This window comes from Pterocles gutturalis, unplaced genomic scaffold (genome assembly GCF_000699245.1).
Source record: "Pterocles gutturalis isolate BGI_N339 unplaced genomic scaffold, ASM69924v1 scaffold40907, whole genome shotgun sequence".
Taxonomy (NCBI): domain Eukaryota; kingdom Metazoa; phylum Chordata; class Aves; order Pterocliformes; family Pteroclidae; genus Pterocles; species Pterocles gutturalis.
The window spans coordinates 19,502-39,569 of record NW_010117003.1 but is presented as its reverse complement, the minus strand read 5'-3'; the positions used below and the strand labels follow the sequence as shown (position 1 = coordinate 39,569).

At 41.5% G+C, this 20,068-nt stretch overlaps 1 protein-coding gene across 1 annotated transcript; it reads left to right on the top strand.

Moving 5' to 3' along the window:
• Nucleotides 1-2,549: 2,549 nt before the first annotated feature.
• AGPAT3 (1-acylglycerol-3-phosphate O-acyltransferase 3) lies at nucleotides 2,550-19,149 on the top strand. The gene is made up of 8 exons (XM_010075664.1): nucleotides 2,550-2,779; nucleotides 7,193-7,362; nucleotides 7,559-7,720; nucleotides 10,710-10,863; nucleotides 11,305-11,407; nucleotides 15,106-15,181; nucleotides 17,426-17,624; nucleotides 18,387-19,149. Exons 1-8 carry the CDS (start codon nucleotides 2,602-2,604, stop codon nucleotides 18,473-18,475), a joined length of 1,131 nt encoding a protein of 376 aa, XP_010073966.1. The 5' UTR covers nucleotides 2,550-2,601; the 3' UTR covers nucleotides 18,476-19,149.
• Nucleotides 19,150-20,068: the final 919 nt, after the last annotated feature.

The following is a 20,068-nucleotide window of genomic DNA, read 5'->3' as shown; positions in this document are numbered from 1 at the left end:
GCCAGCTATGCTTTGGGTGCTGTTCTCTTTACCCTGTAGCAATACTGGTAAGACTCACAGTCCCCAGATGCACTGGCGTGCAGTTGCACGAGGCAGAAGGGTGATAAATCCTGTTCTCCACAAGTAACAAAGCTGGAGAAGCAACAACTGCAACCAGTTTTCTGTCTGGTAACAACTGGTGCGTCCTTTTGGGTCCGTAATACGGCGACGCCTTTAATGTAAGGGTCAAATACCAGAGTGCTCTAGACTTTGCTCAGAGCAAAGCGGCTATGGAAGTGGAGGCAAACCATTCTATTTGAGGATAATACGTGACATTTGTATTCTTCCTTGTGCCGTTTGTGTGTGCTTTGTGCCCTTTCTGGAAGGGGCCAAGCTGTGCATTGAAAGGCAGTAAGTACTGGTATACTGCCTGTGATAGATACAGTCATCAGCAAAGCTGATTGCACATGGCTGTACAGAAGGCAAGCAGGGATTAAATAAATAAGGTGGGGAGGGGGAAGTTATTGTTCTTTTCTGGTTTGTTTGAACTGGTTTTTGAGAGAAACCAGATGAAGAGAATTACTCTGATCTTGGAAGTGAAGAACATGGTGTTTAGTGTTTGGTAGTAGTTAATACAGTGAGTTGAAGAGCATGCCAGTGGAATAGATAAATAAGGCCATTGCTATGTTAGGGATTCAAACACCGAATGCTGTGGCTGCCTCCCGTATGGTATGTGTGAATGCTGGTGCAGTGTTTTGGCTGTATGAGACAACTGTACCCTGCAACCCTTTGGGGATGGGAGAGGAAGGAGAGCCCTACTCGTTTCTTTTTAAACACAAGTCTCTGCTTCCCAACAGCTGTTCTTAAAGTAATTTATTAGTGGAAGAAATGCTTCTTCCATTCTTACAGGAAACCATTGGGAGAATTTAAATTATTCATCATAGGCTTCAGTATTGGCTAATTCAAATTGCTTTGCTTTGCTTTCTGTGGTAGGCAAAGTAGTGGCTCTATTGAAACACTTTTTTTTTTTTCCTCTGTAATATGCTTCTGAAGTGGATAGATTACTAATGATGCAAATAGATTTTAGTTGTGCAAAAGCTAGACACTCTGTGCCTTGAAAGGCAGTACCTGATTAGTAGAAGAAATGGTAGAAAACAAGATTTCACAAGTAAAATTGCTGTTGAGTTTTATAAATAGCACCACACTGTAAGCAGGTGGAAAAAGAAAATGGTTTGTTTCCTCACAGCTGGCAGGTACTTTATTTTCCAGTATTGGGAACTTATGCATTGCTTTCGGATGCTTGACTTGTCAAAAGTATTTGTTACCATCTGCTGGCTGTTCTGTTCATTTGCAGTGCTTGCAAGACAGAGCATATTTGGCTGTGGCAGAAAATTAGGGTCATGCTTTTATTTTTTGTGTGAGATATGGAGGCTGTGGTTTGATGGCCTGGTTGGCCTAGTTGTAGGCCTTCTAATAGCCAGCAGGTCAGAAAAGCCAGTGCCAGACAATACAGGGTTTGGAATAAACTCAGTATGGTGGCTTGTTAAATACATTTTGTTAGGTTAACTTTGTACTGGCAGGATTTATATTGGATCAGACTTGTCTAAGCTACTATGACTTTTTGCTGCTTCAGACATCACCCATCTTTCTCCACCAGTTATAAATATGGCATGGTCTCCAGGTTAAGTGCTCTGGCTAATTCAATGCAATCAGGATTCTGTGCCAAAGCCCTTTCCAGATCAGGTTTGTACTGCTACATAGCCTGAGGTTTTTGTATTATTTTAATTCCCCCCCCCACTAACTGATATACTTGATCATGGAACTGTGCCTTCACAAAGTGAGAAGTTACTAAACTTGCTCCAGCATGGTTTTTGGATGTGGGAATATGTAATTTCCATTTCTATGCCTTAGCATTTGCGCAACTGATACTCTGTGTGACCAGTCCTGCTCTTTTCATCCCAAAATTTGCTGCAGGGTGAAGAGCCTGCTCCCCAGATGGGCTGCTGTACTCTTGTAAAAGCGAACACCTAACAGTCTCTCTAGCCCCCGGCAGCCCTTGCTTAGTGCTTGTCTGGGAGAAGTGTGTACAGAGCGGTGGCTTTGAAGGCAGGCCAGGAAGGCATCCGTTCATTGATGCACCTTCAGAGGCTCGGCATGCCATTTACTGGGTGCAGGGGACTGAGGCTCCTGTTTCAGGTCAGGAATATCAGCCCCTGAAGGTACAGCAGTCACGGTGCAGCTTGTTTACCGGTCGGCGCTTGACTGCTTTGCTGTGTAGTGCAGGGCTCTGTGTTCCTCCCAGCATTAAGTCCAATTTATATGATCTTTGTTTGAAGAAAGGTGTGAGTTTCATCTTCAGCAAACAGTAATCTTCTTGGTGGGCTGTAAATTGCAAATAATGATTCCTTCCTATTTTTGGAAGTAATTTGCATCATCAACAGTTTTCTGTGTGAAGACCTGAATGAGGCAGGCTTGGAGAGCAGAGTGGTATGGACTGTTTCAGGGCTCCCACTTTGCCCTTCCTCAGGGCTTGTAAATCCAGTCTCCATTTGATTCTTTTCTTTTTCTTTCAGGACAGTTGTTCTGAGTGACGGCCCTTGCACGCGCTTCTGAGTGGTTATCATGGGCTTCATTGCCTTTCTGAAGACCCAGTTCGTAGTTCACCTCCTCATTGGGTTCGTCTTTGTTGTGAGTGGACTGATCATTAACTTCATTCAACTATGCACGCTAGTCCTCTGGCCCATAAACAAGCAATTTTATCGACGAGTAAACTGTCGCCTTGCCTACTCCCTCTGGAGCCGTGAGTATGCTTGAAGGGGATGTGAGTGCTGAGGGTGGGGAGGGAAGTGGTTTTGTTTATCTTTTTGTTAATTAAAGAAAATCTATATATACACACACATATGTCTATACACACACAGACATGAGAGAGAGAAGTGGTAAGTTAGATGTAGGCTCTTTGAGCAGTTCCAAGCAGCCATCTTTTCTGAAATATTGGGAAAATGTACAAAAGTCAAGTGACTGATATATATTGTCACTCTGTTATTTAAAAGAAGTAGGAAATAAAGCTCCTCTCCATTCCCAACCCTATCCTAACTGGTAGGAAATTGTTGATTCTGTCTCAATACTACCTTCATCATTCAGAGCCTGTGCTAGGTGATGGGGAAGCGGGAATTCACAGAGGCTGCTTCAGAGCGTAAATGTGACATTGACCACTTAGGAGCCCAAGTCGACTCTGTGGTCTGCAAAGAGAGATGTCTGCCTTAGAGTATCTAGTTTAGATGCCTTTATAGGTGAACGGTGTGACAGCTTCAGAGTCCTCTTACACCCTGCAGTGTCCATCTGTGACATCAGTGTCTCCTCTTGTGAGCAATTTGTCACTTTTCTTCTTCTGCCTGTGGGAAGGCTCTACAGTGAGTGCAGCTGCTTGGCTCTTGTCTTTCAGACCTTTGCAAAACTTCCTCCCTGTGGATGGCTTTTTTTCCTCCTCATACAGCTCAACAGGGAATTAGATTTCTGAAATGAATGTGTAGAAGGCTCCTTAGTCCAAATGTCACCTCCTGTTTCAGCAGTGAATCATCTAATTTGTTTCCATTCTCCGTCCCTTCCTAGTATACATGGCCACTTACCTAGTGCTCAGCTCAGCATCTAACTCCCACTTTGGGTAAATGAGTCACCTTAATGAGTACTTAAATTACAGCTGAGCAGTCCACTGGCAGGCACCCACATTTCTCAAATCATCAGTGTGAAGTACTACCAACAAAAACTCTCCAAAATATCTAGTTCAGTTTCTTTTTAAGCTTGTCCTTATCCTTTCTGTGCTTTTGACTGAGAAGCACAGGAGAAAGGAAATGAGAGTGGCAGGCAAACTGTCAGGAGAAAAGGTATTGTAATGGAAGAACTTATATGTAGAAACTTCAAAATTAGCTTGGTTGGAGGAGAGTGGGGGGTATAGGGGATTTTTTTTTATTATTTGCTTGTAAGAATTTCATAATGTGCTTTTAATAAGCTAGAATCTGATCTCATCATGAAAATTATCATTTCACTAAAAGTCAGGCTTTTCTGAGGATATGAGCTGCTTGTGCCTGTAAAGCTTGTAGGTTCAGACCCTTGGCTTCTACAAGTTAGCATTGTGCGTGGAAAAATCACATTTTAAGTGCTATTATATCTTGTATACACTGGAAATAACCTACACTATTGTTCAAAAAGTTTTGGAGAAGCTGAGTAGATAATTGGGTAGATAACCCCTTGTGTATAGCCTATTATAAATTAAATTATTGGGAAATTAAACTATTAAAATTAATGTAAATGTTATATGGGATTGCAGAGTGCTGATGGCCTGTAATGGAAGAGCTGACAGAATATACACTTCAATTGGGATTTATAACAAATTAAGCAAGCCATGGAAATGCAGTACTTCAAATGTTGCCATTCATAATGAAATGTATTTCATTATGTGGAAGCCTTTTGGCAGTGAACCTGTAGGTTGGTGTTCTGTTCCGGATGCTACATCTTGCTCAGTTGAAGCTGTTTAGTTTTAGTCTGAGGGTGTTCATGTCAGAGCTGTATGTAACAGAAGCTGCTCTGGCCGTGTGGCAGAGGATCAGCATGCAGGGGTAGGTGCACAGGTGATCATGTATCTGGCTATGTACTGTAGCCCACTGAAAACCAAGCTCTATTCTTACTGTATCTGTTCTCAAATACATAAAGCACAGCTTCAGAAGTGGAAAGAGATAGACTCTATCCAATGTTCGTGGCAGATGCTTGGGGGAAAAATGTCTGTCGGGCTCTGCCCTCAACATAAACCCTTTGCAGCACATGTGATTCATGATGGGTAGTCCGTGTTTCAAGCTCTCCTACATCAGCTCCTTTCAGATGACTCACATCTTTGAAGAGTGCAGCGCATTTGGTTTAGTCCTGTTGCAAAAATAAGCTCTCAAATGCTAGTACTTTAAACTGAGAGGTGTACTGTGCCTCTTGTTTGCTTTGTTTCTGAGTAGCTTGCGAGGCCGTAAACCCACTTGCATTGGCGTGTGGGAACCCTGGCTGCAGGAGAGGGATTGTTGTAGCAAGGTGTTGCTTGTCCTCTACAGGAAGTATCCCAAGCAGCGCGAATGTTAATTGTCCCTTTGTTCAGAAGATATGCTGGCTGTAGCATCAGCAGGATTGGTGCCATGCAAAATAGCTGTAACCCGCACACCAAAAAAAAAAGGAAATGAGCCTACTGCCAGTTATAATTTACATCGTTTATCAGTACACTTGTAGAGGACAATCTGTTTCCTCGTATTAATTCTGCAGACCCTCAGCCCTTCTCTCTCAGATGAACTCTGGCAAACCTCTCAACAGAGCTTCCTCCACTATTTTAGAAAGAGAATGGTAGAAGAAAATAATCCACACCTGCCTCTGCAGAATTTTTTTCTAATTTTGAAGAAGAAACACACCCATTTTATTTTTTATAAGAAAATGTAGCGACTGTAGCAGGTACTAGAGACGTTCCTCCTTAGTGCATAGACAGCAATGGAAAATGAAAATCTCTCACAGTACCACACTGTGTTTGATACCACTACTCCATTCTCCTGGCCACCTGCTTGGAAGAGCATAGCTCTCAATTGAGGACATTCTTGCCGTCCTCTTTCCCCTTTTACTGAGCCAGGATAACCAGAGCAAGAAAGGTAAGTGATCACATCGTTCACAAAGGAGACAAAGCTGTAAAGCAATGATAGAAACCTCTAGTTGGTATAAACTATTATTCTGTCTTTCCTCTGTTGTATTTCCAGTTGACCAGGGTTAGGCTCCCATGATCAGCGAATTGCATAACTTTGTCATACCTTGAAATGAGTGAGTCTTGAAAATTATACAGGGGGGTAACCTGGCAGATAACTGGTTGCACGGGGAATACAAGTGAAAAAACTTGTGCTAGAGAAGCTACATATCTTCATCAGATCAGGATTGTTTTTCCCTGTTACTCACCTAAATACTGTGTTTGCCTTCTCTTTGACGTGTTGTGAAGTTGGACCCACTCTTATTTAGCAGTATGGAGTGATTACCCTGTCATGGTTCCACTGGTCAGAAGCACTTGTGCAGGAAGGTGCTGCTGCTTTTTGCAAAACCAGGGCCTCCCATTGGAAAGTTGAAATTTCACTACGTGGCAGAACCCAATGCAGAGAACTGAGGGGGTGCCTTCCAGTTTTGACTCTACAAGTTTGTCATAATAATGTGGGAAGAGTTGGACTTGTTAACTGCTGTATTTGTGCAACCAAATTTTCATTGCATCCATATCTCATTGAAATAAGAAACTGCCAATGAGTACAGTTTGCATGGAAGCAAATCTACTGGGAGAATGAACTATTCTCACACTTTTTATAGTTGTCCCATGACACAAGCAATGCCTTCTATCTGCCTCATTGTACTGAAATGAGAGAAATAGGCTAACCATAGCAACCACATTCAGTGCATGCTGAATTTAAGTGGAAGGGTTTGTGTTCAGGGTGGAGTAAGTAAGACAGTGGGATATTGAACAGTTGGAGAAGACAGAGGAGAAAGGGCTCATTCTTTGTGTTGCAGTAGAAGACACAATTTACCATTCCTGGCTTTGCTGAGGTTTTTTGATAAAATTGCTTGATTCTCTGGTGCTTCTGGCTCTGTGTTGATGACCATAATACAGAATGATTACTGTGTTCTAATATTAAAATCTATTGTGGAAGATCTGAGGCACCATATCCCTTTAAAAGCCCTTTATTTGTCTGTTTACCTCCATTAAGCTTGTTTCATGTTGAGTAAAAGCATTAGGCTGCTTTTATGCATAATTTGTGTTCCACCTGGAGAAACTGTAGTCATTTAGTAGAGCAATCAACGGCTCAACTGTCTGTTTTCAGGTACAAAGTTTTGGGTTTTTTTTTCCAGTGATCGTGAATTTTCACATTCATAATATAATGCTCAAACTTGTCACTGTTAAAAACTTGGTAAATTATCCATAATGCATATACTTAGTGCCCTAAATACTGCTTAAGGGTGGTGATGTTATTTGGTCTATACCCACCTAAGTTCTCCCTTCATCTCGACTGAGCTGGACTGAAAAGGTGACAGTGTTGTTGGGAGTCAGAACAGACTAGGCACTAAATGGGGCTGGAGGTGAAACACTAAATGTTTCACATTTGCAAATGTTTCTGTAAGTGACACCCCTAACTCCTCTCTCCGTCTTCATCATGTTTGTTAGAGTTGGTAATGCTGCTGGAATGGTGGTCAGGCACAGAGTGCACCTTGTTCTCAGACGAGGCCACGGTGAACACCTTTGGGAAAGAGCACGTCATCATCATCTTGAATCACAACTTTGAAATCGACTTCTTGTGTGGCTGGACTATGACAGAGCGCTTCGGAGTGCTAGGGGTACGTGGGGCTACGAGCTTTCCCTCATCTGGAGCATGATAGGTCTATTTAAAACCCATGCACAACCTATTTGCATTTGAGTTTCCAAATATATCTCCATCAACTCTTCATCATCTTAACTTCACTGTCTTTGTTTGATCTCATTGTACAAATTAGCAAATTACATTTTTGGATTGTTGTTTTTGTTTCCTCCAAGAGTTCCAAAGTTCTTGCTAAGAGAGAGCTACTGTATGTGCCCCTAATTGGCTGGACGTGGTACTTCCTTGAGATTGTGTTCTGCAAAAGGAAATGGGAAGAAGACAGAGATACGGTTATTGAAGGATTAAAACGTCTGGCTGATTATCCTGAATATATGTGGGTAAGTGTCGAGTTCCTCCTCTGGTATTGACTGCTAGAAGTGAAATAGTAACAGCAGCACTCATGTAGTACTGTAGCCTTACATATCAGGAGAAGGTCTGCTCACTACTTTCATTAAGTGTTGTCAAGGAAAACGTGTGCTCTGTTTCAGGAGGTCTTTTGGGGTTTGCTGGTAAAATGTTGCTCTGTTTGCCTGTTGGTAAGGGAAGTCATTTGAGAAACAGTTCAGAAGCTTGCATAAATGATTAGAAGCTTGATGATAATTTGTAAATCAGGCTTGTTAATACTTGTTAATTTTGTCTGAACTTGTGTTTTCCTTTAAAAAAAAAAACAGCTCGTATTTGACTACTAGATCTATATAACCTTAAGCTACTTGTTTTGAGGTAAGCTAAAAAGACATACAACAAAAGAGTCTTTTCTGGAGAAGTGAGTGAATTTGGGTGAGGGACATGCACAGACTGTGGATTTTGATAGGAAGTTCTTGTTAGTGTGTTCATTGGTCTATGAAATGACAGGTTTCCTGAAAGGTCTCTCTGAGAACATATGGCAAGCTTATATCTGCTTTTGCAGTTTTGCTTTTCCTTTTTATTTTGGCCTTACTTGAAGTCAAGGCTGAAACATCTATGTTTCATTATGTGCAATGATGTTAGATTTTACTGCAGCAATACAGTGGTATAATCAACCTATTAACCTTCTTTTAGCTTTGAATGCACGTGTTTTGATAAATTTACTGGTCTGCTTTTATAGCAGTGCATGTAATGTACAGTTATTTACCTCATAAAACATTTTAAGAGGCTTTTTGTGCATTTTAGGTGATTTTTCAATATCATCTAGTACAGCTTGTTAAAATGAATAGTGAAATAGTAAGCTTTAACTAGTACATTGTGAATGCGTCATTCATTATTTTCTATCATTGCAAAGATACAAAAAATAAGGATCTGGAGAATGTATTTTAAACTACCTAATTGCCTGGATATATGGGTATGAACTACACTTAATGTATCCTCCTGACTAGTGCTGAAAAAAGAAAAAGCCTTACCAATTAAAAAAATCTCAAGACTGTACTTCAGTTGCAAATCTATGCATTTTAATGATTCTACAATTGAGAACCAAGGAGTAGTCTCTAGGGAAAACAACTAGAAAATATAAATGCAAGACATAGTTAGCATTGATTATTTAAATCAAGACTTCCTGCTTGATAATTTGTGTCATGATTAAAATTGACTTGAGTAAATCAATTTCCTAATTTTTGTGCATTCTAAATGCCACAGTTAGGGCTGTCTGCACAACCTTCCTTCCTAAGGTCTTTCTCACAAGTGCGCTGCAGCGCAGTCTGTACCTCGCTTGCATGCTTGGTCCAGAAGGATCAACACGCCCTTGAGTAGATGAGGGTGAGAATTTGGTATAGAGGAAGGAGCTTGCAGTACAGATTGGGACTGAGACTGCAGTGTTACACTCTGTACCTTGTGCTCTCCTCACCACTTGGTGATGGTGATTGGTCAGGTTTTCATAATGAATGTGCCCTCAAGACACTTTCCTGTAGAGGACAAGGGGCAATGGGTTCAAGCTGGAACATAGGAGGTTCCACTTGAATATGAGAAAAAACTTCTTCACAGTGAGGGTGACAGAGCACTGGAACAGGCTGCCCAGAGAGGTTGTGGAGTCTCCTTCTCTGGAGACATTCAAAGCCCGCCTGGATGCGTTCCTGTGTGATCTGATCTAGGTGTCCTGCTCCGGCAGGGGGATTGGACTAGATGATCTTTCGAGGTCCCTTCCAATCTCTAACATTCTGTGATTCTGTGATTCAAGAGCCAAATGAAGATTTTGCAAGACCAGTTCCTGTTGTGTTGCTGCTCTCTGGCAGGTCTAACTCTCGTTGTCCGTAGCTTTGTGGTTTTAACATTCATTTAACTTACCTTTTGTGGTGTACAGTATGTGGATACACTACAGAGAAAAAAGTACACAACCACAGTACTGGCAAACAGCAGATGTATAGCGATGCATTCAACAAGTCTGTCTTTTGAATTGCAACGTTAAGCAGCATTGCATGATACTGCTGGGAGGGAGTAGTAGCAACCTGCCCTTCTCCCCCTCCATTGCTTGCCTGGGATGCTGAGGTTTGTGCATTCACATGCAGCAAAGTTTCCATTGCTGACACAGTGAGAATGATGTCCACCTTTCAGAAACACCAGGGATAAACAGAAGTTCACCCGAGGGCTTTGTTTGTCTGCTTTTGGCTTTGCATTGCTTCTGGTCTCTCTCTGAAATAGAGCAGAGGCACTACAGAGGCTGGAGAATGACAGATCCGTGTTTTGTGCTGCTTGAAGTCAGTATGGGAGGATTTAAGTCTTTCAGTAGTTTCTCAGGATACCCAAGTCAGCTTGGTGCCTTACAAGATGAACAAGGTACAGGTTTCAGGGAAAGGCACTGCTTTTTATGAACATAACTGATACAAATGCAAAAAATCCCCAAACCCAACCAAACAAAAAAAAACCCCCACCCAAAATCAGAAAAGCTTTCAGACAAACAAGTCTGTCTTCAGATGAGTAATTCTGATTGTACAGTACAAACTTTAAATGAGGTAGCTATTGATTAATATGTTTTTTCCTCAAGTGGTCATGTACTGATAGTTGGATTGTTTTCTCCAAGTTGTAGGTTAGTCCATCACCAGCCAGCCAAAGCTTTTAGGAATTTGTTTTGGGGGTTTTTTGTTGAATTTTTTTTTAAAGTAAACATTTTGGGTATAACCATGTAGACTTTTGTTGCCTTAAATTTGGTACCAGTGTTGTTAAATTAAATATAATTTATTGTAAATGAGTTATGAGGTGGTGCTTATGCCTAATACTTGATGATCAGATCAGGCCATTGAAGTGTGTGTGCGTGCATGGGTGTATGTCTGTATGTCTGTCTTACACCAGTTTTCAGTATTCTGTGTGGTTTTTTGTAATCACAAGATGTCCATGTTTTTGCCTTTTGTCTCATTGTACTAGTTTCTCCTGTACTGCGAAGGAACTCGTTTTACAGAGACCAAGCATCGTATCAGTATGGAGGTGGCTGAATCCAAGGGGTTGCCTAAACTGAAATACCACCTGTTGCCCAGAACCAAAGGTTTCACCACTGCTGTCCAGTGTCTCAGGGGAACAGGTACTGGCAAGCTGCTACTTCTTCTTTGCATTAATTGTAATGTGGTGTTTAGTGTACTCTGTGTAGCACAGTGTAGTATCCTGTTGTTCATTATGTCTGTTTCTATTAGTGAGTTGGCAGTAATAAGCATTCAGCATGTTAGCCATTAATTTGTAGCACATAACTCTCAGATACCAGTCCTAATAAACCTTTCATGTGTGTCATCGTTGCTTAGTTCATCAAGTTGTCTTGTGTTTTAATAACACACGTGGTACGAAGATGGGAATGTCAGGTGGCTGATGCAGATAAATACAACATGTAAACACGAAGTGAAGGACTCTGCTACCCGACATCATTAATGCAAGGCTTGCACAAGGCCCTGTTGCTGTCTAATGCAAGGATGCTGGCAACGCGGTTGCTAGAATTGCTGATGTAACAGCCGTATTTTCTTTTTTGTAACAGTTTCAGCAGTGTATGATGTAACACTAAATTTCAGAGGAAACAAGAACCCATCTTTACTAGGAATTCTTTATGGAAAGAAATATGAAGCAGATATGTGTGTAAGGTGAGCATGTAATGATGGAGGTGAGCCCTAAGATACATGGTTTGTCATGTTGAACTGTATCCAGATTTTACAGGGGAATGTCCTTTGCTATAGTCCTCTTTTCCTTGTCCTTCAAGCTTCTTTGCAGGTCACAAAGGCCACCCCGTTTCCCCCGTGCTTTAGTTCACTTTCATGTGTGAAATCATGATATCACCCAGCAAGTCAGAAAGCACTGGGCAGACTGTTTAAGCCTAGGTATGACCACACTGTTGTTCCAGGGTTTCCCTAAATTTTGTGCAGTGTGGGCACTAGTCCCTTTCCCTTCCATGCTGGAAAGAGAAACCCAACTCTTCTGACCCCTTCCCAGTCCCCTCTGAGCACATGCATATCAATAACCTGCCCCACTTCAGTAGTCTCTTGTAGTAAAAGGTGTAAAGCTCCTTACTCTGCCAGTTTCTTTCCTTCTCTCATGTGGCTTGATTAGCAGATTAGAAGTTAAATAATGCTGAAATTCAGATGTAGTATGAATGAGGTGGTACATTCCTCATATTCCTCATTCCTCTTTTGCCTGAAAGAGTAACTGCTAACACCAAGCTCCGTGCAGCACGTACACACATGCGTGCATAAGCACGCATGCTTTCTCTTTCCTGCTTTCTCCTTGTTACCTTCTGCTTTAAAGGCTTCCCTGTGATCATAAAAACTACCACCCCTTTCATGTTGAATTTATTCTTTTCCCTTTTGTGTTTGGACCTGACAAATGACCTGGTTGTTCTTTCCACAGTTCTTTTGACAGTTTGCTTCTGCTTCTCTGGGGGCTTCACCCACACTTTGGAAAACATTGCTACATTCTGGTGATTAGTTTGAGGTTTTGTTATGTTTAAAAAAAAAAAAAAAAGCCTTGCTACTCCTCCTAGTCCTTTCCTCTCTGGCCAGAGGATCTGTTGCAGATGTGTGGCTGGCTCAGTAGTTGTCCTTCTACAGGAGAGGTGTGTGTTGCTAGAGCCTCCAAGGGTGAAAGACTTTGTAGGGGATCACACTGATTATCCATTGTGTGAAGGTATAGCAGCAGCAGTTTTGTGGAAGAAGTATTATTCCAGGGGAGGCAGAGTGCTGCTGCAGCCCTAATGGAGAAGGGAAGCACACATGTTCCAGGTCTCTTCTCAGATACTGCAGCTTCCACAACATTTTAGTCTTTCAGTTGGAAAGAATGCTGCGGAGGTGATGGGGAGAGAGATGAGGCCAGTAATTTGCAAGGGGTTTCATTTTGACTGTTTACACTTGCCAGACATATTTCTGATGAGGAAAGTGAGCAGACAACTTAGCAGTTAGCAAAACAGCTGGTGAGGCAGTTACCATCTGTAGTTCCATGCTGATGGCAGCTGCATGTAGCATGTCTAGCTAGATCTGGGGTACACATGCATGGATGTCCATCTGTATGATTATACATTGAAGAGTGGCTGCATTCAGTTAAATATCCTATGCCTTGCTAATGGAGATGCAAGTTGGCATAAATATTGGTGAGATAGTGGGCGGAAAGAAGAGAAATGTAGTTTTCAATAGTTGATAGAAGAGGTTTGGGTTCATAAAATTCTGTTGAGGATGATGTTGCCAGGTAAAATTACCGATTGTACCCTAAAGAAACTAATCACTATGTTCAGATAATTTTGATTTAAAATGTGTTTGTGGATTGAATCAACATTCTCAAGATGCTTTTCTACACTTGAAGCTTTTTCTATTTTGGAGAGGAAGCTATGAGAAGGAAACTATTTTTAGAGACTTTTTGCTGAGAATTGAACATGTCCTTAATGTGCCAGCAGACTTAGCTTAGTTCAGAGAAAGGAAGCACGTAAGTTCTTGGTATATGCGTACGCAGTTACCTGTGCAGAGGTAAGAAGCTTAGCTCTCTTCAGAGGTTCCAGTCTTTCTGCTGACTGGCTCCAGAGAAAATAATCAGCTAAATCACAAAGTGTTATGCTGTGAATACCCTCTAGTGGTGATAGCAGTACAGCAACAACTTTCCCAAAGAGCTTTCAGGAAATGACATTTTACTAAGCTTTTATTGAGCATTATTTATAGTAACTGAGCAGCTCCTCCTGTTAGAGCTAATAAATATAAATCTGTAAAATCTGGTGTTCAATTCATTTATGGGATGTAGAAATTATTAGTAATGTATTAGAATATCTTCCCTCTGCTGGAGTCTCGAAGGCTTTAGTTTGTACTGCAGACATATGTTCCCCGGTTGAACAGCAGCAAATAAATTGTATCTGGGATCCCTGTGTCTAGAACCCTCCAAGAGGTCACCCTTCTGGTCATACTGCCCTGCTGTAAGAGGGCCCTAATGCAGTCCAAGTGTTGCCAAAGTATGTTTGAGCTGTGAGTAAGGTGTGTGCCTGTCCTCTGCAAACTGAGCAACTTCTTTCTGAATTGATCCAGGGCTGAGATATGTGCCACTGAGAATGGAGAAAATACGTTTGTGAGAGTGTTAGTGGCCTGTCTCAGAATATAAAAGAATGCAGGAAGATGGTTGGCTCTTCACCATCAGAAAGAAGCTCTTAAAAGGTGCTTGTTCTCAGTGAGGTCAGGTCAGTTCCTGGAGCTGGGCATAATTTTCGTATGCATCCAGAACTGCATGCCTCAATCTATAGGGCTGGAGAGGCAAGGAGAGAGGAGTGCTGTAGAAGATGTTTTCCTTAGAATTGATAAGAAGTGAATTTTTAACCATTGCTCCCATTCCTTACAAAATGGAGTTTTCGCTAACAAAATGTAACAAACAATTATCCTGGGGTTTGCCACTTGCTTGTCCTTTCGCAGCCCTGGGTGCCTCAGTGTGAGGTGCCTGGGAATCAACCGGTGGTGGTTCTGGTGAAGGAAGACCAGTGTTTGAATGGGAAACATTTGTTTTATTAATGTACGCTGAAATTAATAGGAGCTTGTACTGTTTCTTTTGCCTTAGGAACCTGAGTTTTTATGTGGAGAATCCAATGTTATTTAAGTCCCAGTTCTTCTCTGCATTTAAGACCTCTGCCATCAATGACAGTATTAGAATCATAGAGTCATAGAATCATTAAGGTTGGAAAAGACCTCAAGAATCATCAAGTCCAACCGTCAACCCACACCACCTAACCCACTTAAACCATGTCCCTAAGCACCACATCTACACATTTCTTGAACACCTCCAGGGATGGTGACTCCACCACTTCCCTGCGCAGCCTGTTCCAATGTTTGATCACTCTTTCAGTGAAGAAATTTTTTCTAATATCCAGCCTAAACCTCCCCTGGTGCAGCTTGAGGCCGTTTCCTCTTGTCCTATCACTTGTTACTTTAGAGAAGAGGCCAGCACCCACATCACTACAATTTCCTTTCAGGTAGTTGTAGAGAGTGATAAGGTCTCCTCTCAGCCTTCTCTTCTCTAGACTAAACAACCCCAGTTCCCTCAGCTGCTCCTCGTAAGACCTGTGCTCCAGACCCTTCACCAGCTTTGTTGACCTTCTCTGGAGACCCTTCACCAGCTTTGTTGCCCTTCTCTGGACCTGCTCCAGCACCAAAATGTCCTTCTTGTGGTGAGGGGCCCAAAACTGACCCCAGTATTCAAGTATTCACCTGTAGCTTATGCCTTTCATTGAATGGAAGATCTTCCCTAGTAGAGGTCTAAACAAAAATACCTGGATTTCCCTTTAATTCTTTTTTTTCTTCTTTTTTTAACCTCTCTACTGAACTAGGAGATTTCCTCTGGAAGATATCCCTCAAGATGAAAAGGAAGCTGCAAACTGGCTTCATAAGCTTTACCAGGAAAAGGTAAACAGCTTTGCTTTCTTTCCTCTCTTGTAGGACTTTCACAGGGGTACTATATTAAGACACTGAGTAATGCCCACTCTTCCACTGGATTGAGAGAAGAGATGGAAATATTATGTATAATTTGGCAGCCATCCTTCAAACTGCTGGAAGGACCAGTACAGAAGAGCCCCTTGGACACAGAGGGCTGGCTAGTGAATAGGTCTCAAATTGCCAGGAAGCCCAATGGGATTCAGAGATATGCCTGACTTGCTGAGGACTAATAGCAATCTACCGTCTCTTTATATTCTTCATCTCTTGAGTCTCTGTCATACATTTCTAAAAGCTCCATTTTCCCTGTGGGTGATTTTAGGCACTCAAGAAGAGTGATAAGTGTATGTTGGGGACAGTCGGTCCCAGGTCTTAGCTGCAGTTGTCCTTTGCTTTCATGTTTCTTCCCCTGTCACTTTCCTTCTGCCTCCTGGTAATACCTCTGCAGCAGCGTGTGACATGGTGCAGACTGTCCCTGGGATCTGCTGCCAGGGACTGACAGAGCACACAGCCAGCATGCCTTCAAATAACTCAAAGCTTTTCCTCATGGCTTTTCCTTTTCTATCTTAGATGGTTAATTTCTTGACCACAGATTTAGCAGTTCTGTGGGGAGGAAGAGAAAACCGTAATTAATGTTGCCCAGCCCTAATTGGTGGATTATTGAACTTGAAATATCTATCTTGATTTTTGTGTATATTTATCTTTGTGGGAAAACAGAGAAGCACAGAAACTTTAACTATCTTGGGCTTTCTTCTGCTATGATGACCTGTGCTGCAGCATTTCCAAGCTTACGCTTAGTTGGTAGGTAGGCAGCAGATTGTTTTGAGTTTCATTTGTTCATTTTAACCTAATTTGTTTGAATACATGCTCTAATGCAATTAAAGAGAGACTTACAAAGAGCAGTACCTATCCTCATCTTCTCCCCCCAGTTCCCATTAGCAGGTGTATCAAACTAGCTTGTGGGTCAGTTAGTGTAACACGGAATGAGAGATGTTTTGTTTTGTTTTAGTTTGGTTTTTTTCAAAAAATAAGAAGGGTAGGGATCCTTAAATCCTGCCTCCTGCTATCAGGGACATGCCATAATGTAATAAACTTGTGAAAAGGCTCTTAGATGCAACAATTCCCTGAGTTTGCCTGGCTGAAGGAGCAGACATTAAGTTATATGTTACAGGGGTGGTCTTTCTCTGCTTGGCTCGTGCTTTGTAATACAGTAAATGCAGAGCTAAGCAGATGCAGCACAGAGCATTCACTCTGCATGGTGCCGTTCCTTGGGCAGAATGCTCTGCTTTGCTTGCAGATGGAGGGCTTGTGGTTCCTTGCTGGTGTTGGCTGTACGTTCATTTAACTTTGGTGTGAGGTGTTGCAGGGGAGGTGTTACTTATGTAGGTGGGTATTTTATGTATTTGATCTTATGGTGGTAGCAATATGTTGTAACTGGAATCCTTAAAGTGCTCTTCCTGCACGGAGGGTATATCCTCAAAAGGTTGTGTTATTGGCAAGGAACACCTTGCACCTCTCAGCCCACTATAAGGGAAGCTGAAGGAAAAACAGCGTAAGTGGAAATAAGAAGAAATAGCCAAACCTGAGCCATCCTTGGTAATGCCTTGGAAACCTTACAGAACATTATTACAAACTGAGGAAAGACTGTGGGCGTGCCGCTCCTTTGAGCGGTGTGTTTTGTGATTGGATCTCTCTGCAAGCTCAGCTCAGGATGCAACTGCTCTGTTGAAGTCTTGGGATTATGGCTAGCACAGTGCTGTCTCTGCTGGTTAGCTTGTGCTTTGCCTTCTTCTTCTGGCTGTATAGACAGCGTTTTTCTGCTGTACTTTGCTAAATCATGCAGACCTGCTGGAAGTAGAAATGGGAAGAAAATGCCTCTGGCAAAGAGGCAGGAAGTGCCTGAATTGGCCTCTCGCCTGACACTGCCCTAAATTCCTAAGTAATTAAGAGACGAGATTAAGGTATTTGGTAGTGGAGAGGATGATATGGTTTCAGTTTCTGATGGTAGCAAGCCCTTTGCCTTCAAAGGGCTAATATGGTAGCCTTGGAAGTCAACACAAATGTCCAAATAAATGACAGCAGATGGAAATGGATGCTGTGTACTCATGATGGGTATTTACCACAGATACTGTCCTTGACGTCCTGGAGTTGAGTAGTCTTGGGTTGCTTCGTGCAAACATTATTAACATGTTTTCTTCTGTCTTCTCTTTCTCCCAGGATGCTTTGCAAGAGATGTATAATCAGGAAGGCATATTTCCTGGCCAGCAGTTTAAACCTCCTAGGAGGCCATGGACTCTCCTAAACTTTATTTTTTGGGCCACAATTCTCCTCTCTCCTCTCTTCACTTTTGGCTTTGGAGTTTTTGCAAGTGGATCACCTCTCCTTATCCTTGCATTCCTGGGACTTGTTGGAGCAGGTAATAAAAGCAGAGAAGATGCTAAGCCCACAGTGACAGGACCTATGACCTCAAATAAGTTCTGTGTATTAATTAATATGAATGGGGCTTGCAGAAGAATACTTGGAGCTCACTCTTTAGTCTTTATATTGTATAGCACTTTTATTATTTCAAAAGCTTTAATCCAGGCAGGCTTGCTTTCATATCTTAGGCAATATCTATAGCAATCAGCAGCAAGTGAGTCTTGTAGCCTATTTTATGGTGCCTGAAGGAAAAAATAATTTTACTGCACACCTTGTCTGTGAATTAAAAAAACCCCAACAAACCACAAAACCAGCCAACCAAAAAAGTACAAAACTCCAAATCCCCGCCACCCCCAAAACAGAAACCTCTAACAAACAAACAAACAAGCCCCAACAAAACAAAAAAAACACAACAAAACAAAAAAAAACAAACCCAAGACTCCAAACAACAAAAAACAAAATGGGGCCAGGCAGAGGGGCAGGGGGTGGGGTGTGGAATGCTTCTGTGTGCATACTACCTGTCCTGTTAATAAACATAGAAGCATTAATTATATTTTTAAATCTGGATTGTCCTTCTCTTTTAGTGACATCTAACCTGTGATCCATGTACAGCCTCATACAGTGCACTGTTGGTCTGTAGTCACTATTGTTTTCAGGATTGGGTTAACTCATGTTGGCTCTGGTTGTGTGTTTACATGTAAATTGCTAAATCCTTGAACTGGTTTTAATATGTTTCCCATTTCTCTGTTATATTTTAAAGCTTCCTTTGGAGTTCGTAGACTGATAGGAGTAACTGAAATAGAAAAAGGCTCCAGCTATGGCAACCAAGAATTCAAGAAAAAGGAATAACTGACAGCTGCAGTTCAGCACATATAACCAGACTATGGTATCTGATTAACTTCAGTTAAAAAACAACAACGAACACTTAGAAACTATCTTTTTCTTAATAACTGATTACTAATATTAATGAATAAAACTTGAGCCAAGAATGAAGAACTTGAAGGCATCAACTGAAGAGGAGGCATCAACTTTTTCTGCCTCTTTAAGGATTACTGTAGTCAAACTATGGGAGAAAATCTGGGGTGGGGTGGAAGAAGAAATTAATTTTTCTTGCTTGGTTGGGGGGCTTGGGGGAGAAAAGAGGCCATGGCCACGTGCATCTTCAGATGACTGAATACACTGGTTTCTGTCAAGAGCACTACACTCACTTTTACAACAGGAGCCATTGAATGTTTCCTCTTGCTAAAGCCAACATAATGTTTGTTGATTTCCAACTTTTTTTATTAATGAGCCAGGAAGAAACAACCCTTCTTAAATTAATTGAGAGATGTTCATTGGGTTAGAGTCATTTTGGAAAGGCTGTGTTGTCATGGCTACAGATGAAATCCTATTTTTGTTTTACACTGATACTTTTTATTTTCAGGCAACATCTTAAAACTTCTGTAGTGTGGTAGAACAGATAGTGGAGTTTGGAAGGAGTGCGTTATTGATCAGCACATACCATAGAACAGATCCACTAGTATTAAAACAGTGTAAAATTCTCATAATATCTCCTGCTAACGGCTCAAGGCTGTTTAATTTCAAAATATTACTTCAGTCTTGAGTGTTGTTTGCCCTGTTTCACATCATACAGGTATGATAATCTTGAGTCTTGTTTTGTTTTCTGAATTAATACTGACTGTGGGATTTGGAGTTGTGCAAAGAAAGAAATTTATTCAATTGTCCTGACGTTTTCTCCTTTTATTTCTGTTCACATCTCTTATCACCAAAGTCCAGTTCAACCAACCTTTCTCAGTAAACTGGGAGGCAGCAGCAGAAACAGGCACAATAATTTTCAAAATGTCATCTTTTACAAAAATTTGAAAAGGATGGGTCTGTAGCAATCGAATTTTGAATACTAGCATCTCTTGAACTTCTAATGAGAGTTTTGACATTGATTCAGATGGGGCCAGGATCTTACTCTGTGTGCTGTAATGATAGGGTGTGCTGCACTTTCTACTTGGTCGTGCTTTAGATGTTAATGTGCAGCATATTGCAAGGTGAGCTGTGCTGTTAAGCATTAGAAAGACTTTGGGGTCTTTTCAGGGATTTTAAATATCTTTTGTTTTGCTTGTTGACTTTTGGGGTTTTTTTCGCTGAAAATTAGAGATCAGAATCATGGCTCTGCTTGTTTCTTTTTCTTTCTTTTTTTTCTCTTTCTATAAACGCACATTCTGAGGTTTTTGTAGATTGCTGCTGTATGCATAGCTGGAGAAATATTTGCAAACAGATGGGAACTACCTGTATGTTCAAGTCTGAAGGCCACAATCTGCATTTGGCTACACTCGGAAGCTGGTGAAATGGGTTGCAGATCTACAGCCGATGACAGAAGCTAACCCTCGGTGTCTGTATTTTTAACCCAGCTGCCACTAGAATAATTGTCTCACTTTTGTAAAGAGCAGA

Excerpts from the sequence above, each read along its gene's own strand:
- AGPAT3 (XM_010075664.1), top strand. The coding sequence starts at position 2,602 with ATGGGCTTCATTGCCTTTCTGAAGACCCAGTTCGTAGTTCACCTCCTC. Across the intron at positions 2,780-7,192 it reads TGCCTACTCCCTCTGGAGCC|AGTTGGTAATGCTGCTGGAA; the intron begins GTGAGTATGCTT and ends CATGTTTGTTAG. Across the intron at positions 7,721-10,709 it reads ATTATCCTGAATATATGTGG|TTTCTCCTGTACTGCGAAGG; the intron begins GTAAGTGTCGAG and ends TCATTGTACTAG.